This window comes from Falco naumanni, chromosome 10 (genome assembly GCF_017639655.2).
Source record: "Falco naumanni isolate bFalNau1 chromosome 10, bFalNau1.pat, whole genome shotgun sequence".
NCBI classification, from domain to species: Eukaryota; Metazoa; Chordata; class Aves; order Falconiformes; family Falconidae; genus Falco; species Falco naumanni.
In genome coordinates this window covers 14,342,626-14,359,099 of record NC_054063.1, presented here as the reverse complement: position 1 = coordinate 14,359,099, position 16,474 = coordinate 14,342,626, and the positions used below count along the sequence as shown (strand labels likewise).

The 16,474-nt window shown below is 38.7% G+C and overlaps 1 protein-coding gene across 1 annotated transcript in view; it reads left to right on the top strand.

Moving 5' to 3' along the window:
- Window positions 1-16,474, top strand: part of ANO3 (anoctamin 3) — a 138,331-nt gene that overhangs the window by 92,941 nt on the left and 28,916 nt on the right. The window contains exons 13-14 of the mRNA XM_040609404.1: window positions 4,245-4,341; window positions 9,518-9,578. Coding sequence (XP_040465338.1) covers window positions 4,245-4,341; window positions 9,518-9,578 — 158 coding nt within the window. The remainder of the gene's footprint in view (window positions 1-4,244; window positions 4,342-9,517; window positions 9,579-16,474) is intronic.

Here is a 16,474-nt window from a genome sequence, read left to right as displayed (position 1 = left end):
TCATTCGCCAAGTTTTTCCCCTTGACGGCTGCTGAGTAGCTGCACACAGAACACAGAGATCTTATTTTGCTCCCCGAGGAGGCTGCTTGTGTTGGGTCCCATCCTGAGGTGCCTCGGTATCGCGCTGTGTTACACAGAGCAAGAGCCTGAAAGTTAGGTGATCTACCGTATACCTCCTATGCCTGCGCAGGGAGGGGAGTGTTTATCTATTTAGCATAGCTAACGTTAGCCAGTGTTCATTTCCCAATACTGGCAGAGGGCGGGTTAATGCCCTAGCTGTGTGCTCTGTGGCAGCCCCACACCTGTAACCTGGATCTGTTCCTTCTGGGCGGAAGGTGTGAATCTGTGCAGGCCCCCTGCAGAGTCCTGACAGGGCACTGCCACATCCCTGCATGCTGTCACCAGATCAGTAAGATCTGCTGTGAGACATGGATTCCAGAACAGAGCTTAACTCACTCCAGCTGATTGTGACTGGCCTGATAAAATCTATGTAGAAGTTTTCTGTATCACCTTGTGTACTGAGGCCATTCTAAAAGCCGGTGATAACAGACGCTGCTCCTTGCCATATCTGCTTGCCTAGCCTAGACGGGTTAGTGAGAGTTAGACAGAAACCTCCTACCTCAAGCAGGCAGGACTCGTCCATTAGCAGGCAGACAGACTGCACAACCTAAACCTTCTTATTCTTGACACATTCTGGGACTGTGAAATTATCTATCTAGTGTTTCTGCAGTCATTTGAAGAAAACTGCTAGATAAACATATATAACAGTTTTATAATTGTTTGTCTTTTGAGCACTGCTACTACTGCAGTGTGCAAATGCAGTGTTCAGCAGCCCTCTGGAAGGAAAGGTTGGGTAAGTTATTCTGGCAAAATCTAGGGACAGAAAACCCAGTGGCAATTAGGAATCTAAACCTAGTGTCAGGACATTATGGCAGTGTCGTAACTGCCCCATTGCCCCACATTCAGTATTATTCAGTGTAACACTGTTTCATGTGAAACAGGTTTTATCCTATTAACACTTGTTGCTAGGAAGGAGTGGATGTTAGGAAGTATTGATTTACAGGGTGATAAATTCTGTCAAAAAAAACCCTATTTTTCATCTGTCTTGTATGTCACAAAATTTGAACTTAGCGACTGATGAAATCAATTTTGCAGAAGCATGCTTTCCTCAGTGATGTCCCTCTACCACTCGGGTGCGGGGAGCTGCCATGATTCCCCCTCGTGTGGCTGCAGGCACAAACCCATCCTTTTGTTTTTCCACTGAGGTCCAGCAGTTTCAGCACAGAAGGAATAAGCAACTACACAAGCGTGCATTGCCGTAGAACCAAACACTGCTTGCGATGCCAGCCACAGGTTTTGTACAGCAATGCGAGGGTTATACACACCTAAGAACTGATTTGTCTTATGTCTTGTATGAGTGCCTCTCTCTGCTCCGAGCTTGGGTCCTGTCATGATACCAGGTGGCTCTTTTTCTATACATATTAATGATATTTTATAAATATATATATCAGCCTGTGGCAGGACCCCATCTCAGCCTGGCAAAGGTGAAGGGCAGAACCTGTGTGTCATTCATCTGTGGCTGCCACGGGCAAGTTGGAAGTGGTGCATATCGGTGCATACGTGCTCCCTTTTGGTGATACCCTTCCTCCTTTCCCAGGGCGAGTGCTCCTCTCGTGCTGCCTTTTGCCCTCACGCTGTGTCTCTCTTGTTTCCTCAGTTACATTTTTAGGGAAACAATAAACTTTCAGGTCAAGATTGAATCATTTGATGATTCAAGTGTGTAGGGAGGAGGAAGGTGAAATAAGATGGGAGGACCTGTATATACACTGTGGTATCAGGCACTAGACACTATTATAAGCAAATATGCATGGACGTCCCATGTTTAGAAACAGAAGTTTCTCCATTCTACACAGTTTGGGGCATTTTTCTGTCCTGTCACAAATCAAGTGTGTAAGATGGGCAGTATCTCTGAAAGGACATTGGAATGGAGGATGTTCTTTTCATTGTATGGGTTTGGAATAAAGTTGGGTAATAGTGTGGCTGCCAGGAGCCAGCACCAAGGTCCCTGGTGGTACTGAGATTAGTGTCTGCAGCTCGTTGCAGGGTTCGGTTGTGAGATGAAGGTAGCCAAGAGAATAATCCAGAGAATCTAGTTTCCAGAGCAATTGAATTATATTCATAGGGCTCAGACATGCAGAAACGAAAATGCAGAGCTTGATTTTGTATTTCTTGTTTCATATACTTTTAACTATATCTTGATCCATTTGCCCTCCTTGAGCTTAACTGGGGGAGATGTGGAGTGGTGGTCAAACGGAAGGGCTTAAATAGTCCTATAGCAGTTTCTTTGTTTGGGTTCTTTCAACAAATTATGTGCCATATCTATTACCTATCTTTATTGTTAAGTTAGATGTCAAGCTATTACACATCTATATAAAAATAAATGTGATGGTTTAAAAGAATTCTGTTTAGATGGGTTTATACATATCATTATTTATCACCGTTGCAAGTTGTCCATTTGTTGTCAGCCAAACAGAAAGGGCAGGCATGAACACAGCATAGCTTGAGGTGCCTTTGCATTTTTATTTTTTTATTGCAGATTTCAGATATAGCAGTGAGGACAGCACAAAGAAGCTTATTTTGCTCTGTTGTACTGCAGATTTGAGTTGCAGTAACAGTTAACATAGCACCTGTCACAAACACTTGTGTTACAGATGTTACTGCCTTTGCAGTGTAGTGCTAAAGCTTATGACCTATCACTGTCAGTGTGATTTTGTAAAATTTCTTGTTATTAAAAACAAACCAAGATTTTAACTCAAGGTATATAATACAGAAAATCTAACATTTATAATGTTGGAACTTAAATTCAAAGTACATTACAATTTGGCCTTATATTTGACAACATTTTTTATTATTGGCAAACCATTATAACATACTGTTGAAATACTGTTTTTGTGTTTAATCACTTTGAAAATGCAAGCAAGAAAATTCTCTGATATGACACACTAAGATTTCTGTTACTCTGCAACTCTGATATGACTGCTGTGCTCATTCTGGCTTAAGGGTTACTTAGGAGAATTTCTTTGTCAGGACCACCTTGTGTTGTAGGGTTTCAGTGAATTAGTGATTCTGTGATGCTATGTGAAGTATGACCGAAGACTACAAAAGTAGCATCTGGGCAACCAGAATCTTTTATTTCTGTTTAGTGTTATGTAAAGACAGGATTTAATAGGTGCACTCATTTGGACATAAGCATAAACTTCCGTACAGTATTAGAACTGTAAATTCAGCTTTTATGAGTAGGAGAGTGAAAACATAATGTTTCTTAAAGCAAATTAGAGGGGATTTGCTGGCATTTGTTTGATACTGCTACTTTCCTCATGTGTCATAGGATCATTTCAAGCACATTAACATTGCTAAAGGATAGGGAAAGGCGATTGCTGAGGTTCTTTGGGAAGCTTACTCACTGCAGTTAAAATTTGCCTTAAAATTAATTTTTGCACTTCTGTTAATTCTGTTTTGCCTTTGTCAAGACACATAATTATGTACTACATTTTGAATATGAATGGTCCCAGTGAAGACAGTGACTTCATCTTCCTAAACCTTAGGATCCTTAATGCAGCTTGAAGATATTTTCCCCCAAAATAGGACATTAAAGTGGGTTGTTTGGTGGTTGCTGGTTTTTTTATTAGCCCTATACATCAGTTCTTCTGTAGCAAATAAAAATGCAAAGGCTTGAAATACTGCTGCCAGAAATCCTTGTCAGTGGTTTTTTACATGTGACTGACTGATCTCAGCGTCATCCTGTGGAACAGACCTTCAGCTGATGTAAACTGGGATAAGTTGATTGAAATAGTGTAGCTATACCAGTGATGTCCATCATCTTAACGTTTGGTATCTTTTATGTCGCTTAGAAAAATATGCAGTAAATGTGTTTGAAGGCAGTGAATAATGTTTTGGTCTTCTGTTTGTGGTATTTGGGAGAGAATGGGATATTCACAAGTGTGAGAAGTGCAGCAGGATGCCCAAAAATACTGCATACTGCTCTAGCGTCCATGGTTTTCAGGTCACTGATGTGAGATGAAGCTTTTCAAACCTAACAGTCACTTTTAATTTATTTTATTGAGCCAGTTTTGTGGTGTATGCATACTGTTAACAAATAGAGACCACAAACGGCCTGGCCTCAGAAAATCTTAAGTATGCTAAAAGCCTTTTTATAACCTTTATTTTCCTCTCTCGTACTAAAGCAAAGAGATCTGCGAGGCAAATGAAACCATCATGTGCCCTATGTGTGAACGCAACTGCACGCTACAAAAGCTTAATGAAAGCTGCATATATGCCAAGGTAATTATTGTCTTACTGCTACCAAGATAATTTTTGTCTAAAGATCCACTTTCTTTGTGTAATGGCTGCTCTTGTTTCAGCAAAGATTCCTGCAAAGCACGTTCTTTCTCTCCAGAGGTTTTTTCAGCCTCTGCAATTCATGTTTCTACTAAGGGAATGCTCTGAAATGATCAGAGATTATTGTAAAATTTGTTTTACTTTCTGTGAGCAATACCTTCCTAAATCCTTATTATTTTCATCAATTTATCAAGTCCCCTGAATAATAAAACTTTTTTGGGGAAGGTTTTTCCTGCTTTCCTGTATAATTAACTTCTCACTCTGTTTCCCTTGCTTACTTTGTGGCTGAATTTCTGCTCCTCCTAAAGAAATTTTTTAGTCCAATGTGCCTGTGATGTGCTTTGCTCTGTCAAACTAATGCAAAGGTCTTGCACATCTAAACATTTTGCTACAAGAAGTTATCCCTCAAACTTAAATAATCACAAGTACCTCTGTATACATGCAGTTTTTTCAAGTGAGCAATAGGTTTTGATGTGTGGTATGTTCATAATGCTGGAAAAGCAGCCTTGGCATTTTCTTGGAATTCTTTAACCCACAAGATAAATCTAGCTCAGAAGCCTGTATTTATAAAATGGGATTGTCTCTGGGCCGTGGCATTGCAACCATACTGCAGCGATGTGAAAGAGAAAATCAATTTTGTGTTAGATTTTGATATTGCATACAGATAGGACCAATGTTGAGTAAAACTCTACATTCCAAATTATCTGTAAAGGAAAATTCTAAAAACATTTGACATTTGTGAAAATAATGTATATTTAGATTTTACAAATTTAGTTTTCAATTTTATAATGCCAAAATTTTAAAACTAAAAAGTTGTTTTGCAACAAATGCAGCAACAAATACCATTAATAATGTTGTACTGAATGCAGAACTGGTTTTCATTTTTAAATACTGCTATAACTCTATGGCAGAAAATGGCTCCATGAGATTGTTTTGTAACTTTTTTTACTGATTTCTTTTTTTTTCAAGATGTGTACTGGCGATAAGAGCTTTCTTAATTGAAATAATATTATGCAAACTATACAAGCCATCCCAGAAATGCCTCTTTTTAGAAGATGACAAGTACCTCTTAAGCAGCCCACTGCAGTTTAACAGGAAATTATTACATTTGGCACTGTGGCATCCCTTTAATTTTAAGTCCCATTATTTTAACATCCCCAGTTAATAAGAAGCAAGTTTTTTTGTCTTATTTACATTTACGCTGACACCCTGTGTTTCAATCATGCAAACCTCACATTTAATGTCACACTGTGAATAATTCATTGCTGCAGAGAAAATGTGCCAGGCCAACCATACCTCCACGTACTTTCAAACTGCTCTCCTTGAAGCAAACCCAGATGACAGCCAGGGAAAACGAGCAGTAACCACTCGTATTCCATCTTCGCAGGCACCCTTTCCTGATGCCTGTAAATATTATGGAAATCCTTGTAAGCTTCCAACTTTTCCTGCCGGTGCGTTTTTTCTGAAAAACCAATCAATCTTACATTAGAGCACCAAAAACAACCCAAAATTGTCTCTTTTCAGGATTTGTCTGGTTTGGATGTCCTCCAAGTGGGGGAGGGAGGTGCTTCTCTTTGGGAAGGAATAGGATTACCATCTGGCCACTCGCATGGCAGAGAAAAAGGAAAAAAATAAAAAAAGCTCAATGAGGCTTTTTATAATTCTGAGGTTATAGCTGTAACGGGCCTTCACTCACCATGTTGTCTCTAAGGGAAAGTTCACTGCATCTCTGCGTGTTACCCTGCTGCTAGGAAGTGCCCGGTTTCCAGCAGGGGTTGTGGTCCTGCTTGGCTGCCACCGTGCTGCACGAGTTGAGCATCACATACCCAAACGTGTGTCAGCACTTCCACCATGCTTGCACCCAAATTAGTGAATGAAAACAGTCTGTAAATGTTAGAAAATGACAATCTGATTTCAAATCAAATGCTCCTTTGTACCTTTTGAGGTGCTGTTAGTAATGTAAGTGGAACTAACATATTTAAAAAGAAGGCATCGGCTCTGCTCTCCGGGAAGGGAAAATGGCATTTCCTGCTTGCTTTCTTGTTCCTGAGAGGGAGCTTGTCAGCCTTTCCCTCTGGTTTTGCTGTTGTGGGAACATAACCACACAAGCGAAGAACTGGTACACCAGGGAAACTATTCCTCATTCCTTCTGGACACTGGCACCCTTATTCTGGAATAAGTGGTTTAATCCTTATTCATTCAAATCGTTCATTGTATATGAGTACGTAAGCACTGAGTTAAAGAGGAAAAGTGAGTTCCTTTAAGTGAAGTTTATCTTCCCAAACCTGCTTATGTTATGGGACCTGCCTCATTTATCTAAGGCCTTGTGCCCATATTTCAAGTTATTAAAACTGATGTCAGGGTTTCTTTCTTCAATATCTGACAAGGTTCCTCTAAGAGGAGCACTTCAGACAGAACAAACTAATGCCAGAAAAATCACGTACTTCGAAAGTTTTTCCTGCCGAGTTTTTTTGTAAAGCTGGAGACAAAATACAAAAGACGCCTTTTTCTTCCTTGTTACCACCCATTTCTTTCATCCCCTCCCTCTTTAATCCATTGCCATTTATAAATGCCACACTGAGATGAAGTTTATAATTGAAAGGAAGGGCAGGTAACAGCCGAGTTGTAACCTGAATTGCCAAATGCCTGAGCTGTCATTCCTGTCCGCATTCAGTGGACTCTGTAATCCGTGGGTGATGCGGATGGGGCAGTAGGGCTCTTGGGGCTGGTCCTGTGCCAAGCACACCGTGCCCTCTGCCTGAGGGCAGGTTGTTGATTCAGGGCGGATTTAAAATGCCTGAAGTCTCCTATGAGAATGAGAATATCAGTCAGGTAGCTGACAGACCAGCCACAGGCACCACGATGTTTCAATTCTGCTTGGAGGCCTCTGGTCAACACAGGGTCTCAGAATACACATTTAGCCTTTAAGACCGTCAAATTTTAATTCTGGTACTGAAAGACTTTCACCCAAGCTCTTTTTATAAAGACAGTGCTAGATCGGGGGCCAGGTAAGTATCTTCTACCTATGGCAACTTTAGTTCTGCTGGGTTAGTTTTGGTTGGTTGGTTCATTTTGTATGCCCTTGGGAAGATGCCCTCTTTACTGAGCAGAATATCCAAAATCACATCCTCACACAGGTCTACATTCAACACTGAAAATGTTCATCAGATTTGTTGTACTGCTTTCATTCATCTCTCACATTTTCAGTCTCATACCCGTTATGTTTCTGCTTTCCCATATGGAAGCAAAAGGAAAACAAGGCAAAAGACGTATTTGTATGTACAGTTGTTCTTACTGTACGATTCATGCAGCGGAGATACTGGATTTATTGATAACCAGTCCCAAATGGGGAAGTGACTATTTGGTAACCTTAAAAAAAGAAAAACAGAACTGACATACACATAAAATACGTGTTCATAATGGTTTCTCACGAAATTATAACAATTCTACTCAATAAGAAATAAAATAGAGGCAAGCAATGCTGTTTTCATCAGCTTTTTCTGCTTTCCTGAGTTTTATTTGTTAGGCAGAGAAGCAATGATGCCAGCCTTCTCTAGAAGAATCCAAACCTGTCGTTAGGATGAGTTCTTGCAGCTGGCAGCTCTCCTGGGAGCAGGTTGGGTAACCTGCCCGAGGCACCTGTCAGCCCCAGCGTGCAGGCAGGCTCCTCTACAGAACAATGGTCCCGCTGGCCACAGCAGCTTTGGGCGTTAAGACATAACAGACATAAGAGAAGATCACAGACTGAACCTGGTTACCTGTGCCCTTCCGTTGGCTTAAGGACAAGTTTCTTTTCACGATAAAAACTTAAAAATTAGTCCTTAATTCAGCAACAGGTTCAGCACCGATGAAAGAAAAAGAATATTTTCAAGAATATTCCATTTCAGGACATGCTCTTCTTATTTTCAAGAGTGGGATATAACCATTAATTTTCTGGATGGTTTAGGATGATACATATCAAAGCCACTTGCAGCACTTTTTCATTTCTTTTTCAGCTCACTTCAAATCCTAACATATGACTGTTGATGATAACTTGGTTTGCTCTGTTATTTTGTAATGATTTGTGCTTTTTTTTTTTTTTTTCCAAATAGAAATTTGAAGCCTGTGCTTTGCTTACTAACACTCAGCAACAACTACCTCTCATTAGAAGAAATATAGGCCAGTTATCCCTGGAAAAATTATATTGCTGCAAATTGGCAATCTTAAATCTATTGAAAGTGCACTGATGTTAATTTTAGCTTCCTAAATACTCTTTGATATTATGGCTTGAATATTAAAAAATCTGGGGATTTTTTAGTATAATTTGTGATGTTTTCATAATAAGTGAGACATGATATTCACCCTCTCAGATGCTTAGAGTGATCCATAGGCATGCAAAAACTATTACTTTTTTTCTGTGGGTAAGCCTTGCACTTTGGAACAGAACATCTGTTCTGACCAAACAAATCTTATAAGAGTAAGATAAGGGATAAATCCAACAAAAAGGGAAAGCATTCATGAGGAGAAATGAAGTGCACAATTTAGAGTTATGTTTTGGGGAAGGGGGAGGTATTTAGAATTTATTTAATGTTTGTTGGAGTGTAGGGGCACTAGCCTGTTAAAAAGGAGAATATGTCAACAGTTTGAGAAGCTGAGATGCCTAGATAAAAAGGATTATATACCATTCTTACCTGCAGAGAAATTGCCAGATGGCCTGGGAGAAGAAAATGGGATCAAAAGAGACATTAACTGAGTAATATACAGAGGAAGAAAAGTGAAAAGATAGTCATTCTTTAAGCTTATAAAAGCCCTAAAATAGAAAATGTTGGGGTTGAATATGACCTGGCACATTAGAGGAATTCTGGAGGAATTTTTAGCTTTTTTGGGCATGGACAGAGCAGCTCTTAGTGTCTGTGAAACAAATAGACTGAAGGTGCATGAGGTGATGGACTGGAAAACTGGAGTTCAAGTTATACTGAAAGAGAGTGGGGCAAACCTTGGTAGAAGAAACGTGCAAGTAGGACTTCTTATTCAAATGCTTAGCTTTTAGTTTCTGCCACCAGTTATGTTCTCTGGGATTCTTTGGGGCAAAAGATTAAGTGGAAATTATTTGTTCCTGATGTATTTATTTTCTATTTAGGTCACACATTTGTTTGATAATGGAGGGACTGTTTTCTTTGCTATTTTCATGGCAATTTGGGGTAAGTACATTTCTATTTGTTTTGTAATTTTAGTTCACCTGACCATTTTATATGATTACTGGGTAAAGGGAGATGATAGCTCTTGATAAAACTTAAAAGAAGGATTATGATTCTGTCACACAAACTTTTTCTTCGGTTTAAATCAACTTCACTTTCTGTGCTAGTAGTAGGTGAAAATAATGCCTTTTATCATTAATGTAATGGCTGTCTTTAACATCTCAGAATCATGTGCCTGCATTTTATATCAGGCAGGCAGAAGTCTTTTTAGAGGCAAACATGTAGGTTAATTTACTGATCTGGAGTCAATATAAAAATCATGTCGTGTAGAGAATTCTTATAGAATAAATGAGAATGTTTTTGTGGGAGCTAATTAGAGGGAATTATAGGAAAGATTTGATGTTAAGTGCTTGCAACAGTTTTAATATTTATATTCAAATTCTGAGTCTGAGTATCTCATTATGTTCACTCTGACATCGCACACATCATGTCACAGGGCCCAAAGCCAAGCAGGGTGATATCCACAGAGGCCACTGTTGAACAGGAGCTACCAAAAGCAGTCTTGCCTTTCTTAGAAGGTCATTGCAATCGTGCTGTGTAAGACAGATGTAATGATTCCAGCATGAAATGCTTGATGGAATTAACTTTCACTGAAGCTAATAGTATTTTGCCACTGAACAGTAGGGAAGACTGTTATTGGAACAAGAGGTGATTAATTTTACCAATGTAAATGTTTGTCTATGTAAAGCCTGAGAAAATAACACCAGTTCACATACATACAACTGTCTGAATTCAAGCCAGGTTTTACAACTTTAGATAGAATCAAATGGCAGACAACAGATTTATTTATGTCATACATATGAATAACCATTAATGATTCTAACTTAAAGTGAAGGATAAACAAATGTCACAAATTTTGGAGGCTGGCCTGATAAAAGCAAAGGACTATACAAACAAAAGCAAAGCATCCAGGAGGTAAATAGACACATGCACATACATGCAAAATTCATAATTAGATTGATAAAAATTAACACAATATAATGGAAGGACACACTTTGAGTGCTTGCCTCTGGTATTTCTTCACTGGCTCCTAGCAGTGCTGTTATGGCCTTGCAGTTACTAATAATTAGTTTCATAAATTCCTAAAATGCATTGCACTACCAATGTAGGCAGCTCTGATAGCTTCTATCTTCAAGTTCTCCTTAGAGAGATCTCTTTCTATTTTCAGCTGAGGCCAAGGTTCACATGTAAGGAGGAATTTTGCTTATGTCCTGCTTTGCCATTATCAGGAAAGATGGTCTATGTGCTAAGAAAGACGAAAGCTGAATATTGATTTTTTTCTTAATTTCGAGCAGCAGAGTGATACTCTCACCTAACATAGGTGAATGTGTCTCCAGTTGTCAGTCTGCTATGCAACATGCTGGGTACAATGTTAGGAATCAGGTTCCAGTTTTGATGGGAAGTGTGCTGATTTATGACTGTAGGAGTGGCAACATTGCACATACGCACTCAATTATTTAATCTTTTCAATACTTTGAAATAAATACCGGGTTTACTCCTTTGCAGTATGACTGCCGTTGTTTCTGGTGTGTGTGTGCACGTACATTACTCACGTATTTATTTGAATAAACTGTCATTGCAACATTCGCAACCATATAACTCTCACTCCAGTGAGACAACTCCATTGACATGATCCACAGTCTCCACACACTAAATGAAGTATTTTAACAGTCATAGTAACAAGCATTTATCCCATGTGAGTAGTTATTTTCTCTGCACTTTGTTTGTTCTATGCCTTTACAGCTATGTCTTTTTCATGTTCTTTCTTTCTATTTAGACATGTCTCGTAATTGCAAACAGATACACTATGCAATTATTTGCACTATACTGCCATAATTTTACTCTTTAGCTGGACAAAACTGGACCGTGCTTTTTAGGATATCTATATACATGGCAGACATAATTCCTTTCCTTTCATTTTAAGATAAGTATTTCTTCTGTCTAACCTGTACCAAAACCTTTTACATCATTTCTACAGATCTAGCCTGCATTGCAAACAACAGATCAGTTTGACAGAAGAGCAAAGCTTGTCTTCATTTCTTCCCTTCAATAGTAACTTTAACTCTGTCATCGTAGTCAAAGGTTAAATGTAGTCCATGTCACTCAGATTTTATTCTCCCCACCAAACATCAACCTCTGAGTAATCCAAGTAAATATAATTCTGTTTGTCATATTCACTGAAGAAGGTACAAATGTAGAGTGGGGAAAATAATGCCCTGAGTCATTTATCAGATAGAAATTATATTTGGACAGAGTAGTTTCACCCCAAGTTAGTTAAATTTGGGAATTCTTTTGTATCAATGCTAAACTATCATTGCAATCCTAGCCAAATTTTGCTCTGTTACAATGTTTCCATTCTTGACCAAACTTACACAAGGCAGAACTTTATCTGAGTGCAATTTGTCTATATTATTTCTAAGAAAGGAAGCGTAATATCTTTCCAGGAAAACCATAGGCTGATCATTTAGTTACAAAGTAGAAGAGCAGATATTCTGCTGCTGGGCCCTGCTTGTTGTGTATTAGTGTATCTTGTGATTTTCCCTTTCCTTTCCAAAACATTGTTTGCACAGTAATGCCTGTAAGATAACAGCTGCCAGGTCATCTGGGGGAAAATGAAAGTGTATAGATAACAGGTGAGAATATAATCTGAAGCAAACATTATGACGAGGAGTGGGATGGTGTCATGTCAGCCATAGGAATGCCGTCGGATGGGCACCCTGCGTTGTCTTCTTCAGCCTTGTCTGCTGTGCTGGTTTTGTCATCTGATGCACATGCAAAACTTGGGTCATATGGTCCAAGTGAGTTGTCCAAGTGGAGAACTGAAAGGATAGTGTAATTATTATTTTTTATATATTGCTTAAGAGATTCTTATCCCCATACACTGGGTACGTCACAGTTTAGTTCAGCAGTCCCTTGCAGCTGAGCCTGGTTAACCTCTTCCTTACGTGGGGGGAGCAAAAGGTGAAGAGCATGATTCACGACCTTCTGAAGAGAGCGTGCGTCCTCCCAGCAATGCCCGTTCAGCACTACATGGGTGGTTGGCTTCCAAAGCTAGCTCATAGTCTGACGTTCTGGCAGCTTTCAGCTCTTGCATTCAAGCCAGAAAAGGCGTATTGCCAGAGTTTTATTTTGATTTGATTTTATATGAGAAAAAAAAGTGTGTTTAGCCTCTCAGTGTTTGTTTAAACATTTAAAAATAAAGTCCAGGAACACGATATAAATGTTTGGAGACTGTGAGATTACGCTTTAATACAGGTTTATACATATTCATGGAGAATACAAAAGCAATCCTCTTTTTAAACCTCTTAAAAATATTTTAACTCCTAAAAACAGATACAACTTCATCCCTCATTTTGTTATTGAAGCTGGATGAGTAAGTAGTTTAACCTTTTTCAGTTAATCAAAGTTTCCAAAAGCTTTTGAGATACAGTTTTGAACTCACCCAGAATTCTTTGAACAGGTTCACTGATACTAGATGTGATATTTCCTGATATTTCAGAGGTTATAAAAATAACTTGCAAGGAGGAGACAGGGAGTTAAGAGGAATATTGGTTAAGCTAAAATTTTAAAATAATAAAGTACTGTCAGTTGAAACCTAGCTTGACTGAAGTCGATGATATAATTACTAATAACTCTATAAAACCAGACTATTTAAGCAGTTCTGTGCAGAAATAAAAAATGTTCTTATGCAAAACACTTGTGCTATTCCTTACCTGGGTCATTCCTTGTATCATCATAAAGACGTCTGTGGGAAAATGATTCAGACCTTTTCTTACCATATATAAAATACCCAATCAGACCAATTAATATCGATACCAAAATGGCTCCTGCAATGACACCAGCTATTATTCTTTCTGTGTAGTTTTTGTCTAGTAGAGAAAGAAAGAAAGAGACAATTGAATGAAAATAATAAGTCTGTAAGTCCAGATACTTCACTCTTGATTTGGAGCAGTCGAGGGCTTTGTGGAGTGGGACGTCCCACCAAGGATCTGAAACACTGTGCAGACTATGACTAAACCAGCCTCTCTGCATAAACTTTCTGCCATTGTAAAAGAAAAGAGACATCTCCATCCTTGACTTTCAAGGGAATAAAGGAGGTTTTAAAAAGAAAGGCTACATGAGTTTTTAGTCAAATGAAAAGGTTCCAGGTTTAATTACAGAATCAACCGCTATCCTTTTGTTTAAAGAAATAAACAGCAATCACTCTTTGAATGCAATTATTTGTATTTAAGCCAGCAGTTAAAATTGCAGCCTCTGAATTTCAAGTGATTGTTAGAGTACCAATTTTTGAGTATGCAAGGTAAGAAATCCAGTAATGCTTTCTGCACCTACTCAGTTAGGAGAATAACTGCATTCCTCCAAGATTTTCCTCTGATTTTGTAAGACTTTTCTTCAAAGAATTCTGTTTTTCTTGGAACTAAACTTGCCTCTCCCACCCTGCTTCCTTTTCAGTCACATTATCTAAAAATTGGGTACGTTGTAATTATTAGAACTATGATAAGAAACATCAGAGTCTGGTGCTCCTTTAGTTCTTAGTACAAACTGTACTCTACTGGATGTGATGGATAAGCCTTTCAGTCCTGTGTTAACAGCTTGAAAGCTAATTAATGCAAAAAATTACTGTGTCTTCTAATCTTTCCTTTTGTTTTCCTGAAGACCTGATTCAGAGCAGCAGGATAGAAAAGTGCCGTGACAGTTTTATGTTCCATTGTTTTCCCACGCATCCTCAGCTTGATAATTAAATGTACAATGATTAATTCCTTTGGAAATATTTATAAGAAGTCATCTTCGGTCACAAAAGTTTCTGAACTTAAATAAGTTAATGTGTTACATGATTTAAATGTTTTTTCTACACAACTGCTTTGAAGGTGCACTCCAGTGTGAATGGACAGTACCTGTCATTAGGTTCCCCCACTCTTGGAAGTGTTAAACAAGTAAAGAGTAGATAATTTTTTTTTTTTTTTTTTTTTTTTGGGGGGGGGGCGTGGGGGCTGAGTTTTAGTTTTATTCTGTACTCTGTCACCTATTAATTCACACATCCTATCAAGCCTCCTGTTCAATGAAGAAAACATCTTTTTATTATTTAATTCAAATGATTTTATTAAACCAGTTGGACTTTAGTTAGGTATTTACCTGCATTGGCATCTTTTGAATTAGATGATGCAGTAGAAGGGTTGCTGAAATTATGATTCAACTCTGTTGTCTGCTGAATGGGGTTTAAGTTTGGCATAGGACTGTCCTGCATCACTGTGGGTGATGTCAGAGTGATACTGGTGGGGAACAACGTCGTGAGGTTGAGTGAAGAGCTCTCACTGGGGAGCGCCACAGCTGAAGAGGTACTATAGGTGACTCTGGAGTTACTTGGTGTCACTGTGGAAGTAGAAGTAGCTACAGCACTTCGGGTCGCTCCAGAAGAGTCAGTCATTTTTGTAAACATCGCTAAAGATGTTGGACTTCTGTTGAAGTTTGTGGTGGAGTTAGTTATTCCATCTTTTGATACCGTAATGACATTTGAAGATAAAGTGGTGCCATCAGTGGAGTTCAGAGGTGTGCTGTTTTGCCAGCTGCTCATCTCTGTTCTTACTACGTTTTCTTTGGTAGTGGTAGTTACTGGTGCAGCATGACTGACAGTAGAAGGATTTGTGGTAGTAGTCATAGGCAGAATAAAAAATCTCTGTGAAGTCGGTTGCACTGTAGACTGACTGTAGTCTGTAACTGAGCTGTTGCCATTACTTGTTTTGTTTACTTTTATGCTCTCAGAATTGCTTTTATTCCATTGCAGCCTTACAAGCAGAAAAATGAAAATCATTCCACAGGAGGGTTTCATAGTGTTGACTTCAAAGTCTGGTTTGTTATATACAGAACCTGTAAGAAATTTGCTTTTGTCTATGATTTTATTTTGCAAAACAAAGCTACTCAGTTAAGACCCAAATAAGCTGGTAGCAAAAGTTAGTGTTATGCTACAGAAATCTCACTAGTTTACCATGTGTTGATGATGAAAACTTTATGTACCAGGGTGTTAATAACCTCAGGGGTGACCTAAAATGATATTGATGATCAGCAAGAGCTTTTTGCAGAAGAAAAATTCCCTGGTTCTGTACGCAGGCTTCATACTCGGAGGGGAATAATTCAAACCCGCTTTGCTATAGAATGAGGTAATGATATGTATTTTGATGGCACGCTTAAGCTAATGTTTTCTGGGCAGGCAGCAACTCCAAGACCATTCTGAAGAGTTATGCTCCCTTATGAAGAAATATAATTATTATAATTAGACCAGAAGGCTGATGGGTAATGTTTTGTGACCCTGAGGAGTGAGCATCATATGAATGCTGCCAGGAGCAAATAAGACAACTAAATCATGGATGATGCTGAATTTGTGTGGAAACTTCCTTTCCTATAGGAAACTGGAAGCTGTATTGTATGTATTCATTTTTCCAATGTTAGATTGAGAAGGATGAGAAAAACTCATCTTGAAGTCAAATGATAGTAACAGCTACGCTGTTCAGTATTATCTGTGGAGTTTTGGCAAGGGTTGTGGGTTTTTTCTACATGAGACAGGTTGAGATCATGCAGCTTTTAACTCCCCCATATAACCTCTCATGTGACAGACAGCACGATAAAAAGTACACTAAGTTCCATTTTCAATTACTTTAATTAATGCAGTTACGTTAATTAATTAGGTGTCCATGTATGTGGGTATTTACCATCTAAGAAAGGAGATATACACCTGGAGAAAGTAATTATTTCTTCCATGTTCAGCCTCCCCTTCTACTGCCTTACGCTTTTTCCTATGGGTATTTTGTTGGGAGGAAGGAGATAAGGGCCGGTTATGTTCTTTT